The sequence below is a fragment of the Marmota flaviventris genome, chromosome 6, assembly GCF_047511675.1.
Source record: "Marmota flaviventris isolate mMarFla1 chromosome 6, mMarFla1.hap1, whole genome shotgun sequence".
NCBI lineage: Eukaryota > Metazoa > Chordata > Mammalia > Rodentia > Sciuridae > Marmota > Marmota flaviventris.
In genome coordinates, this window is record NC_092503.1 from 45510792 (window position 1) to 45533318 (window position 22527).

The following is a 22527-nucleotide window of genomic DNA, read 5'->3' on the forward strand; positions in this document are numbered from 1 at the left end:
TTGGAACACCTGTGGTATTTTCTAAGGTACCAGTTGCATTTCCCTTTCTGGTTTCCCTTTGGTCTTGGTGAAACTGTCAAACAAGATTTTCTGTCACCTAGCCAAGAGGCATGCACACATGTGAGTCAGGCTAGGCCAATTCTCTGCTCCTTCTGAGGACAAGAATCTTGAAAAGGAGGGAAGCAGACCCTGAAAATAGTGGGAGATACTTCATTCTGTAGCAGGAAATCTCTGGAAGAAGCTATGGGTCTCTCCATTACATCCTTCTGCAAGAAGCCCTGGGGGAGTTCTGATCTGAAATTTCCCCAAAGGCCTATATGTCAAAAGATTGGTTCCCACCCTGTGGCATTATTGGGAGGTGGTGGAACCTTTAAAAGGTGGGGCCTAGTTGGAGGAAGTTAGGTCACTGGGGCATGCCAATGGAAGAAATATTGGGACCTTGGCCTCTTTCTCTCTCTCTTTGCTTCCCGGCTGCCTGGAGGTGAACAGGCCTTGTCTACTATGTGCTTGCACTATGATGTATTTTTCTAACATGGGCCCAAAGCTATAGGCCAAACTACCATGGATGAAAACCTCTGAAGCCATGAGCCAAAATAAACCTTTCCTTCTTATAAGCTGTTTATCTTTGGTATTTTGTCATAGTGACAATGACTAACGCAATGTCCTTGCTTTGTTTTTCAGTTTTTCTTTGGATTTACCTACCCCAAATCCTTCCAGTAAGTTCTTTTATGCTTAAGTCAATCAGAGGTCATTTTTATTGCATATAGCCAAAAAGCCTGTAGTACCCAGCTTATAGTGTAGACCTATCATACCAATCCTAACTTACTTGATAAAATACTCTATTTGCAGGAAGTTAGTTATGTAAGATTTTATTTGACATTATTATTTGCCTAGGTTTCAGAATAAAACATAAACAAATTACTTTTAAAATGGAAAACAACCTGTTACTAATGTTTTTTTCTACTACTTTAATCCCCACCTCAACTTATCTTAACCCTCATTCCCATTTTGTTTTAAAAAAAAAATGAAAACAAAAACTACTTACAAAAGAGAAGCTTATATATCTAAAGTCTAGTATATTTCTGCTTAAGAGATTAAATGTTGAAAATTGTTTTCTAAGCGGTAAACAAAGCTCATACTTAATCTATTTCATAATCGTAATCATCATCGTCCATGATGAGTTTGATGCTGGAGGAGTCTTCCGGTTTGGGTTTCTTTTTGACCTCTTTGCTTTTCTCGGTCAAGTGTAAGTGCTGCTCGCATTGCTTCATAATCTTCTTGGAAGACATCCAGCTTTCCCCTTGCTGTTCTGCTGGGGCTGCACACCGTCCTCCCTTCACATCTGTGCCCTTGGCCTTCAGTATCTCCCTGGCTCTTAGGAGAGTACAGGTGCAATTCCACGGATTTCCATCCAGGTACAAGTGCCTGAGGCGAGGCAGACCCTCCAAGGCTTTGAGATCTAAGGCAGAGATCTTGTTGTTCCTCAGGTTTAGAACCTGAAGCTGCTTGAGATCCTTGAGCTCCCTCTCAGCAATATCCTGGATTGCATTGCCTTTTAGGTCCAGCCTGGCTAAGGTCTTGGGGAGCCTGCAAAGTATGAAGATAGGATGGGAGAGGAGACCACAACCATCATTCCTCAACCATCAAGGCACCAGAAACTGAGCATCACCTGCCTCTTCTGTACAATTCTTATCAAGTTAGAACGAAAGCTTTATGTTAGAAAGTTAAATATAAGCACCAACTTGTCTGATCCTATAGGTCTTTAACTCTTTTTCATAGGTCTTACTTTCTTTTTTTTAAACCTAAATTTAATGTATTTATTAAAATAACAATTGTGGAACCATCATAACTGTATCTTGTCAGACACAATGAAAACAAAATTAAAACCTAAATCATCAAGAAAAATTGTATTCTTAGCTTCCTTGCATATATAATATGTGACTAGAGAGACAGGGCTGGCCCTGTGACTGGCCCCATAGGAACAGCCCCTGGAAGACAATTCAGCATGATGGGAGGTTGTTCCCAAGAAGACCAAGACAGGGTGGAGCACCATGCCTGGAAAGCTACTAGAGCTACCAGGCACCTCAGGTCATAGGTCTTATTTTTTAACCCCCTGATTTTTCTGGTTCCTAATCATAAAGCTCTTTAAAGTTTTGATTTATAAGATGAAAATGATTAAGATGGTAAATTTTATGTTAGGTATATTTTAACACAACTTTTAAAAATCAACTGAGTGGGGCATGGTGGTACATGCCTGTAATCCCACCAGCGTGGGAAGCTGAGGCAGGAGGATCACGAGTTCAAAGCCAGCCTCAGTAACAGCAAGGCACTGAGCAACAAAATAGAGCTGGAGATGTGGCTCAGTGGGTGAGGGCTCCTGAGTTCAATTAAAAAAAAAAAAATCAACTGAGTCATGTGTCATGAACACAGGAGCCACTTGGAAGGACTCCCGCTGCCAAATTTGGGATAATGAGAACATCAAAAGGGACTAGCAACTGCACATGATTATGACACACTAAATTAAGATGCATGAGGGAGTCTATAGCAGTACTTGAGAAAAAAGAGAGAAAAGGGGAAAAAAGAAAAAAAATTCTATAATATTAAGTAGAAAAATATATAGTCGAATGACCCCAAATATGTGAAAACAGATTATGTTCTTATGTCTAGACATGGTTCTGATTGAGCAATTATAGCAATTATAATTTAAAAAATAAATTAATTTTGGCACACTAAGTTTCCAACCTTGATCAGTTGTTTATTTATAATAATCAGGAGGAAAATTTTTTCTAATACTTTGGATATCAGCTTGATAAATGTCATGCTAATGCCTATTGATAAAAAATCTTTTCAAAAATCAGAATGAACTAGAGACTCTTTCTGTTACATTATTTGCATATAGTTTGAACATATAGGTGGACCTTCATGTATTTAGTATTCAGAAACTTATGGCAGACCCAGCTATATTATTGCTATATGGAAGAGAGAAAGCAAACAAGTTAACCATATTCTATGATAGTACTACCTTTGCTTATTATAGTATTATTCTTTTATGAATATCATTCCTAAAAATGTTCTCAGTTAGCCTAAATTATTGGCAGTTAGCCTAAATTTTGATCTTGGGTTTTCTTTTCTTTTTTAATTAAATCGGTCATTTTATATTTGTACTCATATCCCAAACTACACAGTACCTCAACACACAAAAGCATTTATGCTTTTTTAGTACAGTCACACAACACTTAATGATAGGGGGATACATCGTATGAAATGTGGCATTAGATGATTTCATTTGTGCAAACATCACAACTATTACTGGATGACATCATCTTATGGGACTATTGTGGTATACACAGTGTATCCTTAATAGAATCATTGTTTTGTGACACATGACTCTATTTAAAGCCTTAATTATTTAAAATATCATCTTCTTAGGTGGGATAAAATTTACCTAACAAGGTAGATTAATTTACCAGGGGAAAATATTTTATACTTAGTGGTTTGAGCATTAAATTCAGTATTAAAGTTAATCTTCAAGAAAATACAACTTTACTCATATACCAATTTATAAAAGGTGAGTCTCCAAAAAAATATATGGGAAAATCTCTTATTCATAGTTTTATTTTGTTACTTCCCTAAGGAAAGATGAACTATTCATAGACTTTAGTTGCAACAGTGACTAAGATTCTACTTCCATTGCAGAGGACAACAGGGCCTAATTGGGGAAAAATGGTGTAATAAACCGGAGTCAAAAAATACCTACTTATTAAGACTTGCATTCTAACTTGGGTCATTTTATTTACCACTATGTGGCTTTAGGTAAGTTATTTATGTTCTTGAAGCTTCTGGTTTTCCACCCTAACAGATGAAAGTGCTCATTACACAGAAGTCACATACAAATGTTAGCTAATAAAAATTAACAAGCCATATTTTCTTTTAAATAAATACGATTATTCAGTTCTGGCTGTTTGCAGAAATTGTACATGTTTTTAGGCATCTCCCTTTCTTTCTTTCCTTCCGTCCTTCCTCCCTTTTCCCCTTTTTCATGTTTCTAGTGAAGTTACAGCCAAAATGACGTCATAAGAAAAAATACTAATTATCCTGGTTTTATAAATGTTTGACAGTTACTTTTTGCTTCAATATAATTTGTCTATGTAAATATGATTCATATTAAAAGATTGATGTGATTTGAAGGTAAACATGCCTCTAGAAATACCATCATATATTCTTTGGGTTTTGCCAGTAGATGGTGCTTATGTGTAAATAAGATTAAATGCTAACTGCCTTATGTTGTGAAAAGCTATTCTAAATTTGAATTAACTGAAGGGAGAATAAAAAAGACATGATGTTACTTCTACTTGTTCACTAAGATGCAGATTGGTGAAATGTGAAGCAGCAAAAAGTGAACCCAATATAATTCACCTATTATTGAGGTGAATATATTGGTTATTCTTAGTATAGTATTGTTGACAGTAGAGTAAATCACAAAGGTGGGATCATGAGGTGGCTAAAACTCCCTGGGTCTGGAGTTAAATGACTGTGTTTAAATCCATTTATTAAGGATGTGCATGGAGAGCAAGCTGTGCCTTGCTCTTAGTTACTCCATTTTACAAAGCAGTACTTTGCTATTAGTTATTCCATCTTGAGTACAAATGCTGATGCAAAATCCACTAATCCCTGTTTGTACAAGTAAACAGCCACCATCAGAATAGCACAATCATAAGACAAAAACTAATAAATAAGTGAATTGTGCTCATAAAAAAAAAAAAGACAACCTGTGAACCTGTCAAATTAAATCAGAGGCATATGGAACCATGAGTATATCAAACCCAGGTCAAGGAAACCAGACACAAATAATGCAAAACCCTCATCTAAAACACATGAAAAGGTCTGGGATTGTAGCTCAGTGGTAGAGTGCTTGCCTTGCACTCGTGAGGTCCTGGGTTCAATCCTCAGCACCACATATACGTAAATAAAATAAAGATATTGTATCCACCTACAACTAAAAAAAAATTAAAAAAAAAAAAAAACACATGAAAGGAGAGACAACTAAGATGGTGATATGGTGGCACAGACTGACCGGTCATCAGTCCATCTGGTGAACACTTTATGACGCTGGCAGACAACACAAACTACTGACTTTATCCTGAGACTTCAGCTTGGCTCCATCTCCCTGCTTGCATAGCCTCTTTCCAAATTGCCTGCCATCCAGACACTGGCCTAGAATAAGTTCTGTGTGTCCTGTCAGCTCTGCATCCTGAAAGAATTCTTTGGTTCCTAATTTTATCTGACTACCTGCAGTGACTCTTTGCATTTGAATCTGCTGTCTTTGCTTTCAGTGTGGCTTTAAAAATCCTGTAGCTGTCTTAACCCTTTCTTAGCCCTTCCATAAGCTATTTATCATTATGTAAAGTATTGTAATTTGTGACTTGAGTGTTAGAGATGATAAAATTAAGATTGGAATAAAGAACCTATGATTGTCAGCTCTTGGGACTAAGTGACCCATGAGTATTCAGTGAATTACAACCAGTGGAAGTAATATAGCTTGTGAATTTATTGTTATTCAATAAATTCTGACATTGTGGAAAGACATAAATGTATCCTGTGTTAATGGCATGGCTCTCTTATGATAATGAATTTCAACAGGTTTCTTATTACCTCTAAGTCTTAGTGTCCTAATCTGTAAAATAATAGGTCAAACAATGAACTTACTTTTATAGGATTGTTGTATAGAGTACAAAGAATAGCAAATGGATTTATAGCAACTTCATTGCTGATTTTAGCAAGCATGTAATAAATGCTAGATATCATTTACTATTATTGAGGTGAATATAAACACAAAATTTATTTATGTTTTTTGAGTATGTGTGCACCCCAAATCATGTACTATTATGTTCTAGATGAATTGTGGAATGGAGGATGATAGGAAAAAGAAGGAGCTCATGAAAATCCTATTGTAATAGGAGCAGGTTACTATGTATAGACAACTGAATTTTATAGTACAGATTTTACATATGAATAAGAAGCATGAAAATAAATAGAAAAGGTGTGCTGTTTAAAGGTCATAAATAAAAATGTTTAAACTCAAATATAGGGAATGAATATTATTATGTTTTTGTTCTTTATCAGAGGAAAACCACAGAGAACCTTTTCTGGATAATTCTCACTGTCTAGTATAAAGAAAAGTCATGGAGTGGGGGTGATAATGCTGGGATGTGCTTAAAAATCACAGGAATTCTGTTATCTTATGTGGCCAAGTTCCTTGATGGAACATACAGTTGTGTTGCTTAAATTAAACTTCATGAAAATCCCACTCCCACCTCCCAAGCTCCATTGTTGCTGAGTGGTTCTCAATCCCAGCTGCAAATTAAATTAATTTGAGGAGCTATTCAAAAATACCGATGCCTGGGTCCCAACCCTGGAGCAGCTGACTTAACTGGTTTGAACTAAGGCCTGGGTATGAGTATACTTTTTTATGCTTTTCTAGATAATTATATTGTGAAGTCAGATTTGAGAACTATGGCTAGTTGAGGTTTGCAATTTTATTATATACTCCACTGAATAAAAGCATTGTGTTTTCTCCAGTCCCTTATAAACACACAAGTACTCTCATAGGAGTATATAATTAAGATGTTTTTACTCATTAAACTTAGCAGGATTAGTTAACTAAATGCTTTCTAAAAGTCACTGAGTAGAAAAGTCCATTGACTATACCATTTTGCCCATGGCTGTCACAGCCTGCTGTCATATCTTTATGTGACATAGTCACCTCTTATCCTGATTTATGGGTTTTTATTTTTATATACATTTTTTTTTCTTAAAGTAGGACCATTCAGTAATATAAAATAAGGCTACTAAATAAATTATTTAAATAGCAAGTATTAGGCTTGTTCTTGCTTTAGAGGCTAGTGTTGGCTGTTCTTCTATTTAAGACACATTTCTCCAAAAATACTTCATGGCTAAATCCCTCACCTCTTCCAAGTCTTTGCTGAAATCTTACCTTTTCATAAGGATTACTGTGCTTACCCTAATTAAAATGGCAACCAGCCACTCCATCTTCTACTCTGCAGACCTGGTATATTTGTGTCTTTTTTGTTGTTATAACTATAATATCAACATGGTCTAAATGTTATATACTTTACTTATATATTACATTTATTGTCAGTCTTCCCCTGTTAGAATTTAAGCTGTACAAAACTGCAAATTTATCTCTTTTATTACATTTGTGTTCCAAGTACCTGGTACTTGACATGTGGTAAGTTTTCAAAACAGGAAAAGAGAAGGATGAGGAAGGGGAGAGGGAAAGGAAGTGAGGAGAAAGGAAAAAATAGAGAAAAAAAGAGCTAAAGAGATAGCCAAAAACAGAAAGTAAGACCATCACAGATGGACTCACTCACTCATACAGACACATGAAGAAATAAGCAGAGCCAGCTTAAGCCCTTTAAAGGTCAGAGCACTGAGAATATGACGCTCCTCAATAAATAATTCAAAACAAATACAGAATTACACTGTAAAGTTTTGATTTTCCTCCATAACTACTACGTAAATGATTTTAAAAATATAAATTTTAATGTCTATGCCCCCTCAATTTTTCCTGGTATCCTTGCTAGTGGCCACTCATGCATGCTCTGCCTGTTGGTTATCTATACCACATACTTAGAAGTCTTGATGATTTTTACAATATTATCACATTCTGTTTGTATAGATATCAACAGTTGGAATCTTGTCCTACATACGAGATAAATTAAGTTAGTATTGGATTCAGTTTGAAGGCTGCAGATTCTAAACCTCTGCTTAAAATTTCTATCCCTAAGCCTTTGTTATGTTTGCTGACTCATTTTGTTGTTTGTGCAATATGCTGCTATGTCCCAATCTTTGGAAAATGCTCATAGTAGTTACAATAAATGACAGCACTCACTTACCTTAAAGGTATAGACAACAGCAGGTTCTGCTCCAGGGCCAGGTTGGACAGCTGAGAACACTTCTGAAGGGCCCCAGCTTCAAATAAGCTGACAACGTTATTGTCCAGAAACAGATGTTTCAAGTCTGGAAGGTCCTGAAAGTCTTGTGCTGTAACTTTCTGGATCAGATTGTTGCTACAGTCAAGCTTCTGTAGCCTTACTGGTAGTCTGAAGGGCAGTGTTTGAAGTTGGTTTTGGGATACCTCAAGAGTAGTTAAATTGGCAAGGATCTGTGCCCCATCAATGGAAGAGAGGAGGTTCTCTGACAGGTAAAGATGGGAAAGGTTCTCCAAGTGTTTCATATCTTGAAACCTAACCACTTTGAGCTGGTTTCTCTCCATCTTTAAAGATAGCAAGGATTTGGGTAAATTAATAGGAATTTTAGTTAGAAAATTACCACTGAAACTGAGAAACTGCAAAGACTGCAGAGAAGTAAAGAAGCCACCTGATATACGATGTAGCTTATTATTCTCCATGCTCATGTGTTTCAGATGGGGAAGAATGAAGGGTCCAGTTACAGACTCTATATTGTTATCATCCACCATCAAACTTTGCAAACTGACAAGGGAGGAGAGCATGCTGGGAGACAGGGAGGAGATCAGGTTGTTTTTAAGTTCAAGGACTTTCAATTTCTTCAGTCCTTCAAAATCTGATCCATGTAGGACATATATTGAGTTATCATTTAGTTTTAACACTTCGAGACTGGCTGGGAGAGCACTGGGGACTCGTCTTAACTTATTTTTCCAGAGTTCTAAGGTCTTCAAGGTATTCAGAATTTTGAAGGTGTCATTTTCTACAGACTCTGTTCCACTGGCCAGAAGAATAAAATCTTCCAGAGCCAACATTCTGGTGAAGTTAGATTGCTACAAAAGATACGGGGCAAGGAAGGGGAAAAAACAAGATTGTAGTGAAAAAATTCCTTATAAATTATTGTTATGATGCTAATGATACTCCAGATTTCCTTTCAGGTTCTATTTAAAATGACCTCTTGGAAAAGGGCTGATACTTAGATCCTGACTACTTTTATTTATGATTTCTAACATCCATTTAAGATATTAAAAATATTCTAAGCACTTTCACACACTTTAGACATATAATATTGGCCAATTCTTACTGTGTATTCTCTGACCCCACAAATTTGCTTCTAGGCAGAAGTATTTACAAATTGCACAATGATCTATTGTGCACTAGAGTGTTCTTTTGTTGCATTATCTTATCATAGCCAGAAATCGAACAATCTATAAATCTTTCACCAAACTATTAACAGTTTGTAATTCTTTGTAAGACTACAAGAATATTTGAGTTGCTTGGACTTTTGAAATTATGACATTTTAAAAATGTTTTCCCTTTAAAAAAATTAAAACTTTCAAATGTTCTAGATTCCACTATCAGTAAGATATACTTACCTGAGAAACATTTTCAGCTATATTATAATTTGGAAAATGAGCTTACCTGTTTCCTATCCACGGTTTGCACTTTGCCAATTAAAAAATCCACAAAGAAACGAATTTATAAATGAATCTTCCGCCATCTCTAAAGAGCTTCATTCATCCAAATATTCCAGAACTAATGCTATTCTTCTCCAAGAATTTACATAATTACTAATTCTGATATATTCCCTCATGTTTTGCAAGTTCCTCCATCTGTCCACGTCTGCCAACCTCCTAGCTTAACATCCACCTTTTTTCCTTCAATGATACAATCATTTGTATTTGGTTGTAAGAGTATGGTTGTATTTAAACAGAAAGAATTGCTAAAAGTTTTCTTCAGGTTGCTAAATATTTACAAAATTTTCAATCTTCTGTAGAATTTGATTTAGTTGAAAATTTCAGTGTACAATTTTATGAATTTTACTATCGATAGTCTTTAAATATTTGATATAACTATGCAGTTGAGCCCTTTTATAATACCAATGTATGACCTTCAAAGTGAGTTCATTTTGTATCACATTTATTATAGGTATCTATATTGTGGAAAGACATATGATGTGTATTATGGTACATAAGCATCTTCTAGTATATTATTCTTTTAGAAAAACCCCATAAATGGATGGGATTAACATTTCCATTAATGGAAGTTTTTACTCCTAATTTTTTGGCAGCTGCCTTGCATTATATATTGCTGTCAATATTTGACATTTTCTTAAGAATTAATCAGTTGTATTAATTTGTCTATTCCCCAAATGCTTGCAATTTTATTCTTGCATTTGTTGAGTATGTACAATGCCAGTGCTTCTGTTTTTGTTTGCAGGCCAGGCCAACTCTCTACCACTAAGCTATATTCCCAGCCCCCAAGTGCTTTTTTATATGTTATCATCAATCTTCTGATAATGTTGCAAGTTTGCTCTCATCAACACTAGCTTCCTGATAAGGGTATTAGGAAATGAAAGAGTGAAGAACTGAATAAGGTCTATGTGCTCTAAAGCTTTTTCTTTCTTGGTGTCATCATTTCATTTTCTATTGCATTTGACCTAAAATTAATGTTTTTTAAAAAAGACTCAAGACCTGAACACAAATCAAAAAGTTTTCAAAAAACAAATATTTTATCAACTAATAAGTCTAAGTCTACCATTTCAGCGGTAGATTTCAGGCCACAAAAAGTTAAATGATCTGCTTAAAATTCAAGAGATCTTTAATCTGGGTTCCATTCTGAAAGGTTCCATTCTGTCACATGAATTCAGAAGTAGCTGTAGTCATGGATCTTTACTTCTTGGACTGCTGAACTCCCAAAAGAAGAACCTGATGTTACTAATACTTCCACTTGTATGCAAATGACAGCAAACTCTGAAAGATTGCTGACTATGTGGTAAGTCTGAGAGATGACAAGAATCTGGACAGGCAATTTATTTTGGAACTAGACAAAGTGTGATGTCAAAATTTCTGTTTGTTTGCCTTTCTATTTATGATGTATAGAAACTAAGGGGAATCAAAACTAGACTTCATATTTTTAACCTGAATCTAGTAGCTAGCTTTTTTCCTTTAAGTAAAGAAAACATGTTCATTTTCTTTTTTGTCAGACTCAATAAAGATTAGTTTTAATTATTATTATTAAAATGGCTACCATTTTCTAAGCATTTACAAAGTTTAATCTTTATAAAGCCCTATATATACACATAGCATTATTATTGCTGTTTCAGAGAAACTAAGGCTTAAGAAAGTGAAATCACCCATCCAAATTCATCCTGCTAGCAAGAATATAAAGTCCTGTGTCACAAACAGTGAGGAAGATACCCACTGATTTTCAACTTTCCTATGGGGTTTGCAGAGCTATTAATGGGTGGAAGAATCTGCCAGACCTAATGTTTTTAATTTCCATGGCCTCAGCATGTATTCACGAGATGTGAAAAGAGAAGCTTTTGCCCTAGAGCTAACCTTGGAGCTGCTGACAGCTTATTCAATGTTGCTTTAAAATACAAGGCAAGTAATGTGAAGTAGAGCACAAGGTTGCTCCTGCTGGCTTTCCCACAAAAGGCTTTGTTTCTAGTTTCCATTCAGTGCAGGCTCTACTCTGAGCAGTAGAGGGCCACACACCCTTCTTGGGATCCTTATAGGTCCAATGTGCCATATACCCACAGAGACCTGGCCTCAGACCTGTGTAAACCAAGCCAGTGAAGAGTTTGTAAAATAACGTTGGAATTGAACATTTGTTCTGTAAAAACCATCTTAAAATCCTGGAAAAATATGGGAAGAAAATAAAAATAATTCATAATCCCACTACTTGTTATAAACTGTTTATGTGTGTCTTACCAAGGAGAAATTAGATGCAGTTTCTCCTTTCATAAAAGATGTAAATAGAATCATTTTAATTGTCTGAAAATACTGTCTGCAAGTGCAAACTACATTTGCATTTGTCCTCTGCCTTTGAAGAGAAAATGTCCTTTGGCTTGTGTGAATGGTAATAATGAGGTAAATTTAGTTATGTTTTGCATGTGTGGACACAAAGAACTGAGCTAAGCCTGCATGCCTCAAAATAGGAGTGGCTTGGGTAGACTGAAATATGAATATTCATAGCAACATCACTCATAATAGCAAAAAAGAAGAAACAATTCAAGTGTCCAGTAGCTGATGAATGAATAAATGACATTTAGTATATACATATAATGGAATCCAGTAAGCCTTAAAGTGGAAGGAAAGGTTTATAAGTGCTACAACATGGATGAACCCTGAGGACATGCTAAGTAAAAGAAGTGAGTCACAAAAGATCACAAACTTAGAGGAAAAGACTGAATTCAGTTTGGGACATGTGGTTTTGAGATCCTTCTCATATATCTAAGAAGTCCAGTGGGCATCTGGATAAATCTGAAACATGGGAAGTCTGCATTAGAAATTCAATTATGGGAGCCATTGTCACTTAGATACAATGAGGTCACCTAAGCAGAGCTGATGTAAGAAGAAAAAGAATGGCTGAGGATTGAGATTCCTTGAAGATACTCCAAAAAGGGAGGAGAATTAGAGGAAAGGAAACTACAAAATAATAGAAAAGACATATAAGAAAGGAATAATGAGGACATAAAAGTATGGTATCACAGAAGGCAAAAAAGTAAGAATTTCTGGAAAATAGAAGTGAGCAATCATGCTTTAGAATAGTTTAACTGTGTGGCATAGATAGAAACCAGACATGAGTGAATTTATAGATAATAAGTAAATAAGAGTGAAAATAAGAATAAATAAGACTGAGGCCTTGCTGGATAGGTGTTGAGATAACTAATTGTGAAATGCAGAGAGGAAATTAGTAGGGAAAGAAGCGAGAAAAGAAATACACTGATTATCTGGGAGAGCATGGGCAAGTATAAAGGGTAAGAAGTCTTTACAAGGTACAAAGATAATTGACAGCTAAAAGACAAGGAGATAATGACCAAATTCAAGATCTTGTCGGTAAAGAAGTCTGATACTTGATTATGATATGACTAAGTGATAAAATCAGGATGGCTGAAATAAAGTTGAAATAAAGGTAGATACTTGTTTTTATGAGTTCAAGGAAGTGTGAGACTGGGACATTGGACCAGCCATGCACATGGACATTAAAGTTGCCCAAGAAGGGCTGGGATTATAGCTCAGTGGTAGAGGGCTTGCTTCACATGAGTGAGGCCCTGAGTTCGATCCTCAGAACCACAAAAAATAAATAAATAAATAAAAATAAAGGGGGGAAAATAAAAAGACTGTATCTAACTTGAAAAAAAAAGGTGCCCAAGAAGATGCAGGCCTTAGGATGGGGGGACGGGGGGTGGGGGGGGGACGGGGGGTGGGGGGGGGACGGGGGGGGGGGGACTACCAGCCAGCAGGAAAGGGATCAGAGGCGCAGTATAAAACAAAAGAATAAGAATGCAGATAACTGTGTAAATAAAATCTCTCCTGAGGGCAGAAACTATGAATTTTTAATATTTTATATTCAGCCTCAAATACAGCATTCATAGTCCCAAACATAGTTGATTTATAGGAATGTCATATAAGCATTTTAAATGTGATATATATTTATTAATATAAACATAATTATATCTAATTTTTATTAATCTTGAAGATTCAAATTTTAAGGCACTTTTTCTCTGTAAATAAAGGCACTTAATTCTGTAAGTTCAAACCAAATAAACAGGATATACATTGTATTCACCAAAGACAAGAAAAATATGGTCATTTAAAACCCGAGCATTTTCAAAAGAGAAGTTTCATTGCTCAGGGCTTTTTACTTCCTTAACAAAATAATTCTGTCTTTCATTAGTCTTTCTGATGTGAACTGTCCTTCCAAGAGACAAGTAGGGTAAAGTCAGAGGAGTAGCAATGCCATGGTTTAAGGAAACTAAGTCAATGACAATCTGATTTTGATGAGAGGTATTATTTCATCTTACGGGCTACAAAGTGGCAGAGTAGAATCATTATTAGGCTTAGTTGACAGCCAACTCACTGACAGCTCAAGTTGAAATGTGTTACCACTTAACCAGGTGTCTTGCTTAAATGCTTAGACCTTAAAGGGTCAGACTCATTCTGGCTTTAGGTACTACTGTATTGGAAACTAGGCAACAATGCCTATTAAGCCTGGACATAAATACCACGGCACTTATATTAAATTCTGATACCTACATGAAAATTTTTTAACCAAATGCAGGATGGGATTGTCTCTATTTGATGGGAAGATATATCCACCTGCTACCTCTCTGTACCTGGTTAATTAATAGGTATTTTCTTAGGATGGTTCTGTGAGGGAGAAGCAGCAAAGAGGAAAGGGAAACTCAAGAGAGTCACAGAATTTTCTATCTAGGAGAGGCCTGAAATCACTTACTTAATTCAGCCTTTTCACTTTATAAAGGTAAGAAGCGAGGCCCAAAGATTTTCTAATTACTGAGAAAACTAGGATGAGAACCCTAGTCTGTTGATGCCTTTCAAAAAAGCAAAGAACAAACATAAAAGTTCCTTCATGTTGTAAAAGTTAGAAAAATTTATATCACTCTTTACAGTGTCCTATGGATAGGTGAGCATAAAAATAAAAGTCATAATTAAAAGAACATAGAACGAGATATGCAGATAACTTGACACAACAAAAATATATTTCCTCTGTATTAGTTTCCACAAAGACACTGATACTTGACTGGTATGTGCGTTTATGTGAATTATTCTGATATACTGAGTTCATCCTGATAGCCTTATGATGCTCTGTCATCTGCATGCATAGCATAAAATAAAAAGTTTTACCTTGGAAGGACTTATTCTTAACCCTAGGGGTATAAAGTGACAATATGCTCTTTTTGTTAAGAAATAGGCCCTTCTTTTCTTTTATTTTGCAACAACATAGTTTAATTTTTTTTTTCAAAAATTGAAATAAAATATTACTAATTGCAGATTCTGTTTTTTTCCCCATGTTTTTTTTTTTCCTAAAAAGAAATACCCAGAGGCATATGCCATCTCAGGAGTATACAACAAACAAGAAGCTAGTACAACTGCCCTAACTTGGTAACTAGGGCTTCTAAATTATGATATTTAAATCAAATTTAACAATTCCACACTCACCCAACACACTGTCTCACAAAATAAAACTTCAGCAACTTGAGTGTAGAATGACATAGTTACCTGGAGGTGCTGGATTTTGCTATGGCTGATGTAGAGTCTCTTGGTGGTGGGAGGAATACCTGATGGCACCTCCATCACTCTGTAGCATTGCACCGACTGCTCAGAATCACAGCTACATCTTCCTGGACAGTTAGGACTGAAACCGTCACTAAGAGAGAACAAAACAAGAAGAGCAGAAAGCAGATGCATCTTCCAAGTCAGGGGCTCTCAGGTAGCAGGTGGGAGTTTAGGTGATGTCTCACTCTTTATACCCCGAAATCTGATCATAGAATCTTATGAATGTGTACTCTGTCAATGTAAGAAGACAGGAAAGAAAAAAATTCTCAAATTGTCCGGGTTAAAATGTTAGCAACCATTACAAAGAGGAAGGGGCTTAAACATTGATAAGCTGCCTTAATATTTGTAGGTGAGCAAAACCCTGTGTTATTTATGGCTTGGAAGGCTAATCTGCAAACACCTCTATTATCTGTAGTTTCCTTGTTTTGTTAAACGTGACACTAGGGGATTAGTGGGAGAAGACAAAGAGCTGTTTTATAGTGGGCCATAAAACCTTTGAATTTTCTGTGACCCTATATTAAAACCATTTTTGTAGGAGTGAAACTGGCAGGTGTTTTCTTCTCACATTAACTAGGAAGGGAAAATAGGCAGGTTTTACATTTGTTATTGTTGTTTCAGTAACATTTTATTGCTAGACAAATCAGTGGGGTACGGTGGAGAACTATTTAGGGTCACAGATAATTTATTTCATTCATCTATCATTTAAGCCAACCAAACATGATATTTTAGAAATACCTTTGTCATTCAAAAATATTGTTGACCATGTTAAGAACAAAACATCAAAATAGTTCTACTAGCTTTATTTGTAATAACGGTAGAATGGGTCTCTAGTTTCTTCAAAGTAATTTGTCAGTCCTGAAACCTCAGCTTATTGCAAAGGGGAAAGTTCACTTGGTTGGGCACTTCTTTGTTGTGGCTTTTTGTCTTGCTCCCAGTATACCTGCTGAGACTTTTGGAAAGCATTTTAATAGTTGCTTTAAAAAAATTGTTTAAAAAAAAAAGCATTTTAAGCAAAAGATTATGTAGAGAACCCCTTAAACAAAAGAACTAAATGTCTTCCTCTTAATGAGCCTCAGCTGGTTGCTCCAAAGAAACAAAGTGCTTTTTAGCATTGAAAAACTTCTTTAGTCTTCTATTCAACCACTGCTACAATTGTCATTTAAAGCCAAAGTTTCTTTGATGTGATAATCAATTCATTTCATTTCTAAAGTAAAGTTTTATGTGTTTTTTCCCAAAAAACTTGTCTACTTCCTCTTTCTGATGCTTTTTCCATTAACTATCAGAGAAATGGAGTGGTAATGATGTTTCTTTTCTGTCAATAGTCTGACTTTTTACAATCTTGTTTTAAATTACTCTTTATTTCATAATTCTTTTAATTTTTAGAATTTTCAAGTATCAAATAATGCTTAATAAAAGAAAATTTGGAAAAAAATGGCAAGGAAGAAAAAATAATACCTTTAGTCTTGTCCAAAGGCAAACATTCTATTTGTATTTCTTTTCTATGCCCAGTCTCTGAATATGTTTTTGTGTGTTGCTAAAAAGGCAAATGCACAAGTTACATGAAATAAAGTGGCTGTAAAATCTTATCCTCTCATCTGCTGTCAATGACAACAAGTTTTTGTTATGTAGCATAGCAGTGAGTTCTATTTTCTATTCTTTGTTGGTGACAATTGGATTCTCTTTGAGCCTTATACTGTATAATTTGTTCTTATTTTTATGGTAATTCTGTTAGCTTTATTATAATTTTGGCATTATTTCTAATATTAAACTATGAATAGCTTTATCTAATCAGGTTGTGGACACTCATTTATAATATTTTTCATGTTATTTCATAGTCTTCATAAACTTGAATGTCTAAATAGTTCTCCATCAAGACAATTGTCCAGGGGCTGGGATTGTGGCTCAGTGGTAGAGCGCTTGCCTAGCCTGTGTGAGGCACTGGGTTCTATTCTCAGCACCTCACATAAATAAATAAAAGAAAGTTCATTGACAACTAAAATTAAAAAAAAATTTTTTAAAGACTATTTTAATTTTTAATTTAATTTTTAACTGTTAGATTTTTAGGTTGTTTCCCAATTTTGCTATTGAAAATGTAAATAACATTGATCAAACAAATTTTGGGAATTCTCTGATGGATAAAAGAACTGTTTGCTTCCCAGATTGCACTTCTTTATTTAGGTTGAGAATTCAGCCTTTTTTTTTTTTTTTCAGGAAGAAGGAAAAGTTTTATTGATACTATAAACTGCAGAGAAAATATAATATAGACGTGCAGCCTGAGTTCTTGAAGGACTTGCATGTTTTGTTGTATCTGCTCTAAAGTTGACAGGCTCCTTTGCCTGTTTACTGTACTAGGAAGTAAGCTATAGAAGCCGCCACTATTGCTCAGCTTCTAGCTTACTTTCTGCTGATTTTTGGAGTTTTACATGCTGATTAAGGGCCAAGGGTATAAAGTTCAGGCTTCTAGCTCTTGAGCTCAAAAGCATAAGGCATGCAATTCTTTCCTCTAAGAGTTTTAACAAAACCTAATCTGATCCATTTTTATTTGGTTCCTTTGGGTAAGAAGGCAAATAAAAGAACATGGATGTCTTTCTCAAGCATGGAAATTCAGTGAATCAACCAGCAACTCTGTTCAAAATTAGCCCAGAATCTAAGTTTAATCTTTCAATACAAGAAAGATAGCAATTTCAAGCAGTATGATTTGAATTTGCATTTGAACTGGATTCTCAGTTCAGATTCTTAAACCAAGGTTTTCTTGGACTTTATTCTCCCACTTTCCCTAGAAACAGTTTTGATTGTCATAAAAACGTAAGTGAAGGGGAGTCATTCTGTTGTTCTCTAGGGGTGCTGAAACACCCTTAAATGCATAGGATAGCCCCCCTAACAAATATTTTTGAAATAGTGCCATTGTTAAGAAACTGAGATGAGCACAATGCATATACCTCTACGAAATAGATATTGACTTTTCCTTGTTTATTAAAAGCAAAAGAAGGCAAGAAATAATTGACCTAAAACTTGAAGCTACCTAATATCTCATGTGTAGTAGTATTTTGGGAGCTATTAGTGAAAGTATATTATACTAGAATTTTAAAAAATCTGCAGAAATCTCAATTTTTTAAGGAATATTCCTGTTGTTCTTACAAGGAAGATTTAACCTTTTTTTTCTGGATGTTGATGAATTTTTATTAGTTTCATAGAATGTTAGCACTGACAGGAACCTTAGAGATCATCTAAATCAATACCTTTTTTCCTACTGTCAATAGGAAATTTGATTCCAGGAAGGAAAGTGACTAATTCAAATTCTTTCTGACCTGAGACTAGAATCACCAGCTCATGATTCTGACAATAAAACGGATCAGTGAAAAGCTAAACAGAAGGCTTTAAAAAATTAAATCCTCCCTCAGATAAAAGAAAAAATAGTGAATAAAGTACAGATGATTCTTCTTAAAGGTATTTGCTTATTCTGGAGCATGTTGCATGGAAAGTGTAAGTTTAAAGTAAAATAGAAAAATAAATGCTTCTACTACTTAAACCCACTAAGCTTCATTTCTATCTCTTATCAAACACAGATAAAAACAAGGGAAATAATTTCCATTTTACAGAAAGGAAAAGATGAAATGGTCCAAGGCTTGTCAAATCCATGGGCAAAAAGAAGAAACTATAGTTGTATCCATTTGGCTTATTGGTTGCAACAAAAACAAATTTTGGTCAATTAAGCAGAAAAGGAAATACTGGGAGAAAACTGTGTAGTACATGGGATTGTGGGAAAGTCTGGGAACCAGATTTGGGAATGGGCAAGAATAAAAGGAAGTCTACATAGCTGAATCACAAGCAAAATTGCACCTCAGTCAAGTGAGGATACCATTGCTACTGCTAGGACAGAATATTGGTCACCCAGTCTCTACCATAACCAGAAATTGAAAACCCTCATTAGTAGAACTGATTAAATTGGATGTCTCTATCTCCACTTTCCTCTCTACTCCCTATCAAGGATAATTCTCCTGATCCCTACTTCATTAACTCCATGTTAAAACTTCAGGTAGATGATTCTAGTTAGCTGAGCCTTGGTCCAGCTGTCACAGAGCTGGAAAAGGGATTTACATTTCCTGTTCATTATGGAAGGGCTCTATCTCCTACCAAGGAGATAAACAAGGTAGGAAATTCCCTACTCAGAGGAAGGGAGTTCAAATATAGACAGTCCCCATATGTAGTGACAAATTTTCATTAGAGAAGTCTTTTTGCCTTCATTCACTCTGCTCGCCAAGGCCACAAAAACCAAACAAATTTTTAGTAAGTTACAATCAACTAGAGACAAAACAAATATATTTCCAACAACTGTTGTGGCGTGACTTTTTGTGTAACTGTTTCACTATAATTTTTCTAACTTGCTAATTTAGAAGACTATACAAATTCTAACCAGATAATTTATTCTTATATTTTTTTATAAAAGTGCAAAGAAAAGATAATTAATGTTGAGAGGGCTTAGAATGAACCTATTTGGGAGGTCCTTGTAGGACTAATCTATAAAAACCATAATTGACAAAGGCTAGTGGGGGTGTATGTGTTTGATCTGTAAAGTCTGACAATCTGAGAAATAAACAATGACTTGGCAGTAGGTGAAAGAAGAAGAATCAATAAGTAGTAAACTTTAATATCGTTGTTGATAAAAGGTGTTTCTCAATAATGCTGAATCAAATCTGGAGCTGTGGGAAAGGATAAATGTGAATGTAGATCAAGCAACAGTGGAAAAGCAGTTAGAGTCTATCTTTAATCTTGTAAAGTAATACAACTGTAGTAACAGGGATTAAAATAGTTTTGTTTTTAGGTTTGATTATGAAATAGTCAAAAATGTAGTATCTGTTTTAACTATGAAAATGTAGTATCTGTTTTAACTATGAAATAGGTAAAATAATTTTTGATATCTAAATTATATTTGACTTGTTAGTCAAATAAGCCAGATCATTGTTAAAGTAAGCCTTCTTTTTTTGGTTGAGAAAAATATTCCTTGAATTTTAGAAATTGATGAGTATTTTATAGATATCCCTAACCCCCAAGACAATATCAAAGTCTACATTGCTATGTTCTCTAGCATGTATCTAAAGTATGTCTTAAAAAGCGACTGTAGAATTTCCTACATATATTGCTGGAAAATCTCATTACTGAAGTTATTCCACAGTTATAACATTCCTGCCACATTCCAGATCCTGTGTTAGCACTTAAGGTTCCAAGATAAGCAAGATACAGGTAAGTAAGGGGCTTGCAGTCTATGGGGCTCCAAAAGAATATGATAATTGCTACAGCAGATATTTGCAAAAAACTAAATAGTGATGTAGTCCATAGCTTCACATGAGAAGTAAGAAGGTATCTAAGCTACTCTTAAATCATTCCACGAAAATTCTCAAGTTTTATAAACCAGGGAACAAACAATTATCCCATTATATTAAAAATAACAAGGAGAATGAGGATAATAAATCACTTTAGAACACTCAAATTTACTTCTTTAGCATGATTATTTCAAATTGTTTGCAAACATAAATAATAAATTTAATAAATATAAATAATACATATAAGCATAATATTCCAAGATTGTCCCACATTGTTCAAGTAAAGTGGCAGTGGATTTTCTTGACTATAGTCATTCATCATACATCTTTTTATAACCACCAATAACACTTAATCACTGCTTTTCCTTTTTCTTTTAGAGTTACTGGAAATTAATTGAAACAAGTGAAGCTTAGCATAGTACCTGGAACATAGAAGAGGTGAATAAATAGATAGTCTCCCTCTCCTGTCCAAGGTGGGCATATGTTGTTTATGGTGTCTTTGAAGTTAATGGTGCTCTACAAGTATCTTTATATCTCAACAACTAATGACCAACACCCATCAAAGAAACTGTTAGTATCTTCTCTATTTCTCCATTTTCCTCAGTCTCCCACCCTATTTGTTCCTTTTAAAAATTTTTCCTGGTGCCAGGGATTGAACTCAAAGGTGCTTAACCCCTGAGCCACATCCCAGCCCTTTTTATTTTTTATTTTTGAGACAGGGTCTCACTAGGTTGCTTACAGTCTCACTAAATTGCTAAGGCTGGCTTTGAACCTGCAATCCTTCTGCCTCAGCCTCCTGAGTGGTGGCATTAGCCACCATGCCAGGTCCTATTTGTTCTTAATGGCAAAACTGTGTAGGGATAAGATTGTCATATTTTAGTTATATTAGATTGTTTTAAATCACAAAAGCATAATTTATGAAACAGTTTTTGGAAGTTTATGCCACTCCAACTGCAAATATAAGTGTCAAGATTTTTTTTAATCTGTTGGAAATCAAATTACACAAGTACAGAGATTAAGTACAATTCCAAGTTTCTAAGGTGAAGACAATAAATGTAGATAGAGTACACTGACAACAGATGGCAGCACTTGAATACCAAGCCCTCTTTTCCATTTCTCTGTTCTGCTGTGACTTGCAGAATTGCAAGACCACAATTTCTGTGGGCAAAAAATCATATTAAAGCATCTCATGAACATTTGAAATGGTCAAGTAGTAACAAGATGGCAAGCACAGAAGAATACAGCAGCTGCTATGCATAAAGGATAAAGACAAGAAATTATTTTGAAACATAGAGGGTGTGACTTGTGAGACTGTAACAGAAGTGGAGTTGGGTTCTGCAATTCTGAAAATAGGGGTATGCCTCAACCATCAGAGCACTGGACACATAAATACTTAAAGTGAAGCTCAGCTGCACCCACACAATATAGTTGGAAGTTGAATGATATATATATTTAAAGATTATATTCAAGTGTGGGCTATGTAAACTACAGAGAGTCATGAGTAATAGAAAATGGGTATCCAATTACTCTTTATTAATATTTCTTATATGTTATTAGATTTGTATATAGCTTATAACTGGGAAGAACTTTTTTGAAAAAATCTTTGGAACTCACTTGCTAATTTATTATACTGGAAACTCATGCAAGAAGAAATGGATTCCCTCAGTTCTCTGTATCCCATGGTTAACAGCAAAGATTTTAGAGTAAAAATTTCCTAGACTGAACTTTCTAGCTTTGTGACCTTACCAAGATACTTAAGCTCTCTGTGATTCATCTATTAAAAAAGTGATGATATCCACCTGACAGGATTTTGTGAGGATCAAAGTAAAGCATTTAGGACAATGCCTAACACATATTACATACCCAATAATTGAAAGTTGTTATTACTAAGGTTCCCTTTAATTTCCCTCCCTTTCCCACAAATTTTTAACTTTTTACTTCAAGTTCCTGAAAATGCATTGCTAAGTGTAGAGAAAGTGGGGAGTCTGGTACCTCTAGCAATGATTCTTGCAAATACTGCAGACGAAAATAAAGCTAATTTTGGAAGAAAACGGGGTGAGATGTAAAATTTAATTTTATATTGTTCGTAGTGTATTAAGACCTGTGTGAAGCTCAAGGAAAGGATCTTATGGTTAG

At 35.1% G+C, this 22527-nt stretch overlaps 1 protein-coding gene across 1 annotated transcript; it reads right to left on the reverse strand.

Annotated features, from left to right (window-relative positions):
- Positions 1-1139: 1139 nt before the first annotated feature.
- LOC114106191 (nephrocan-like) lies at positions 1140-15202 on the reverse strand. The gene is made up of 3 exons (XM_027953020.2): positions 15014-15202; positions 7917-8818; positions 1140-1587 (listed from the first exon to the last, which is right to left on the reverse strand). The coding sequence occupies exons 1-3, from the start codon at positions 15200-15202 to the stop codon at positions 1140-1142; spliced, it is 1539 nt and encodes a 512-aa protein (XP_027808821.1).
- Positions 15203-22527: the final 7325 nt, after the last annotated feature.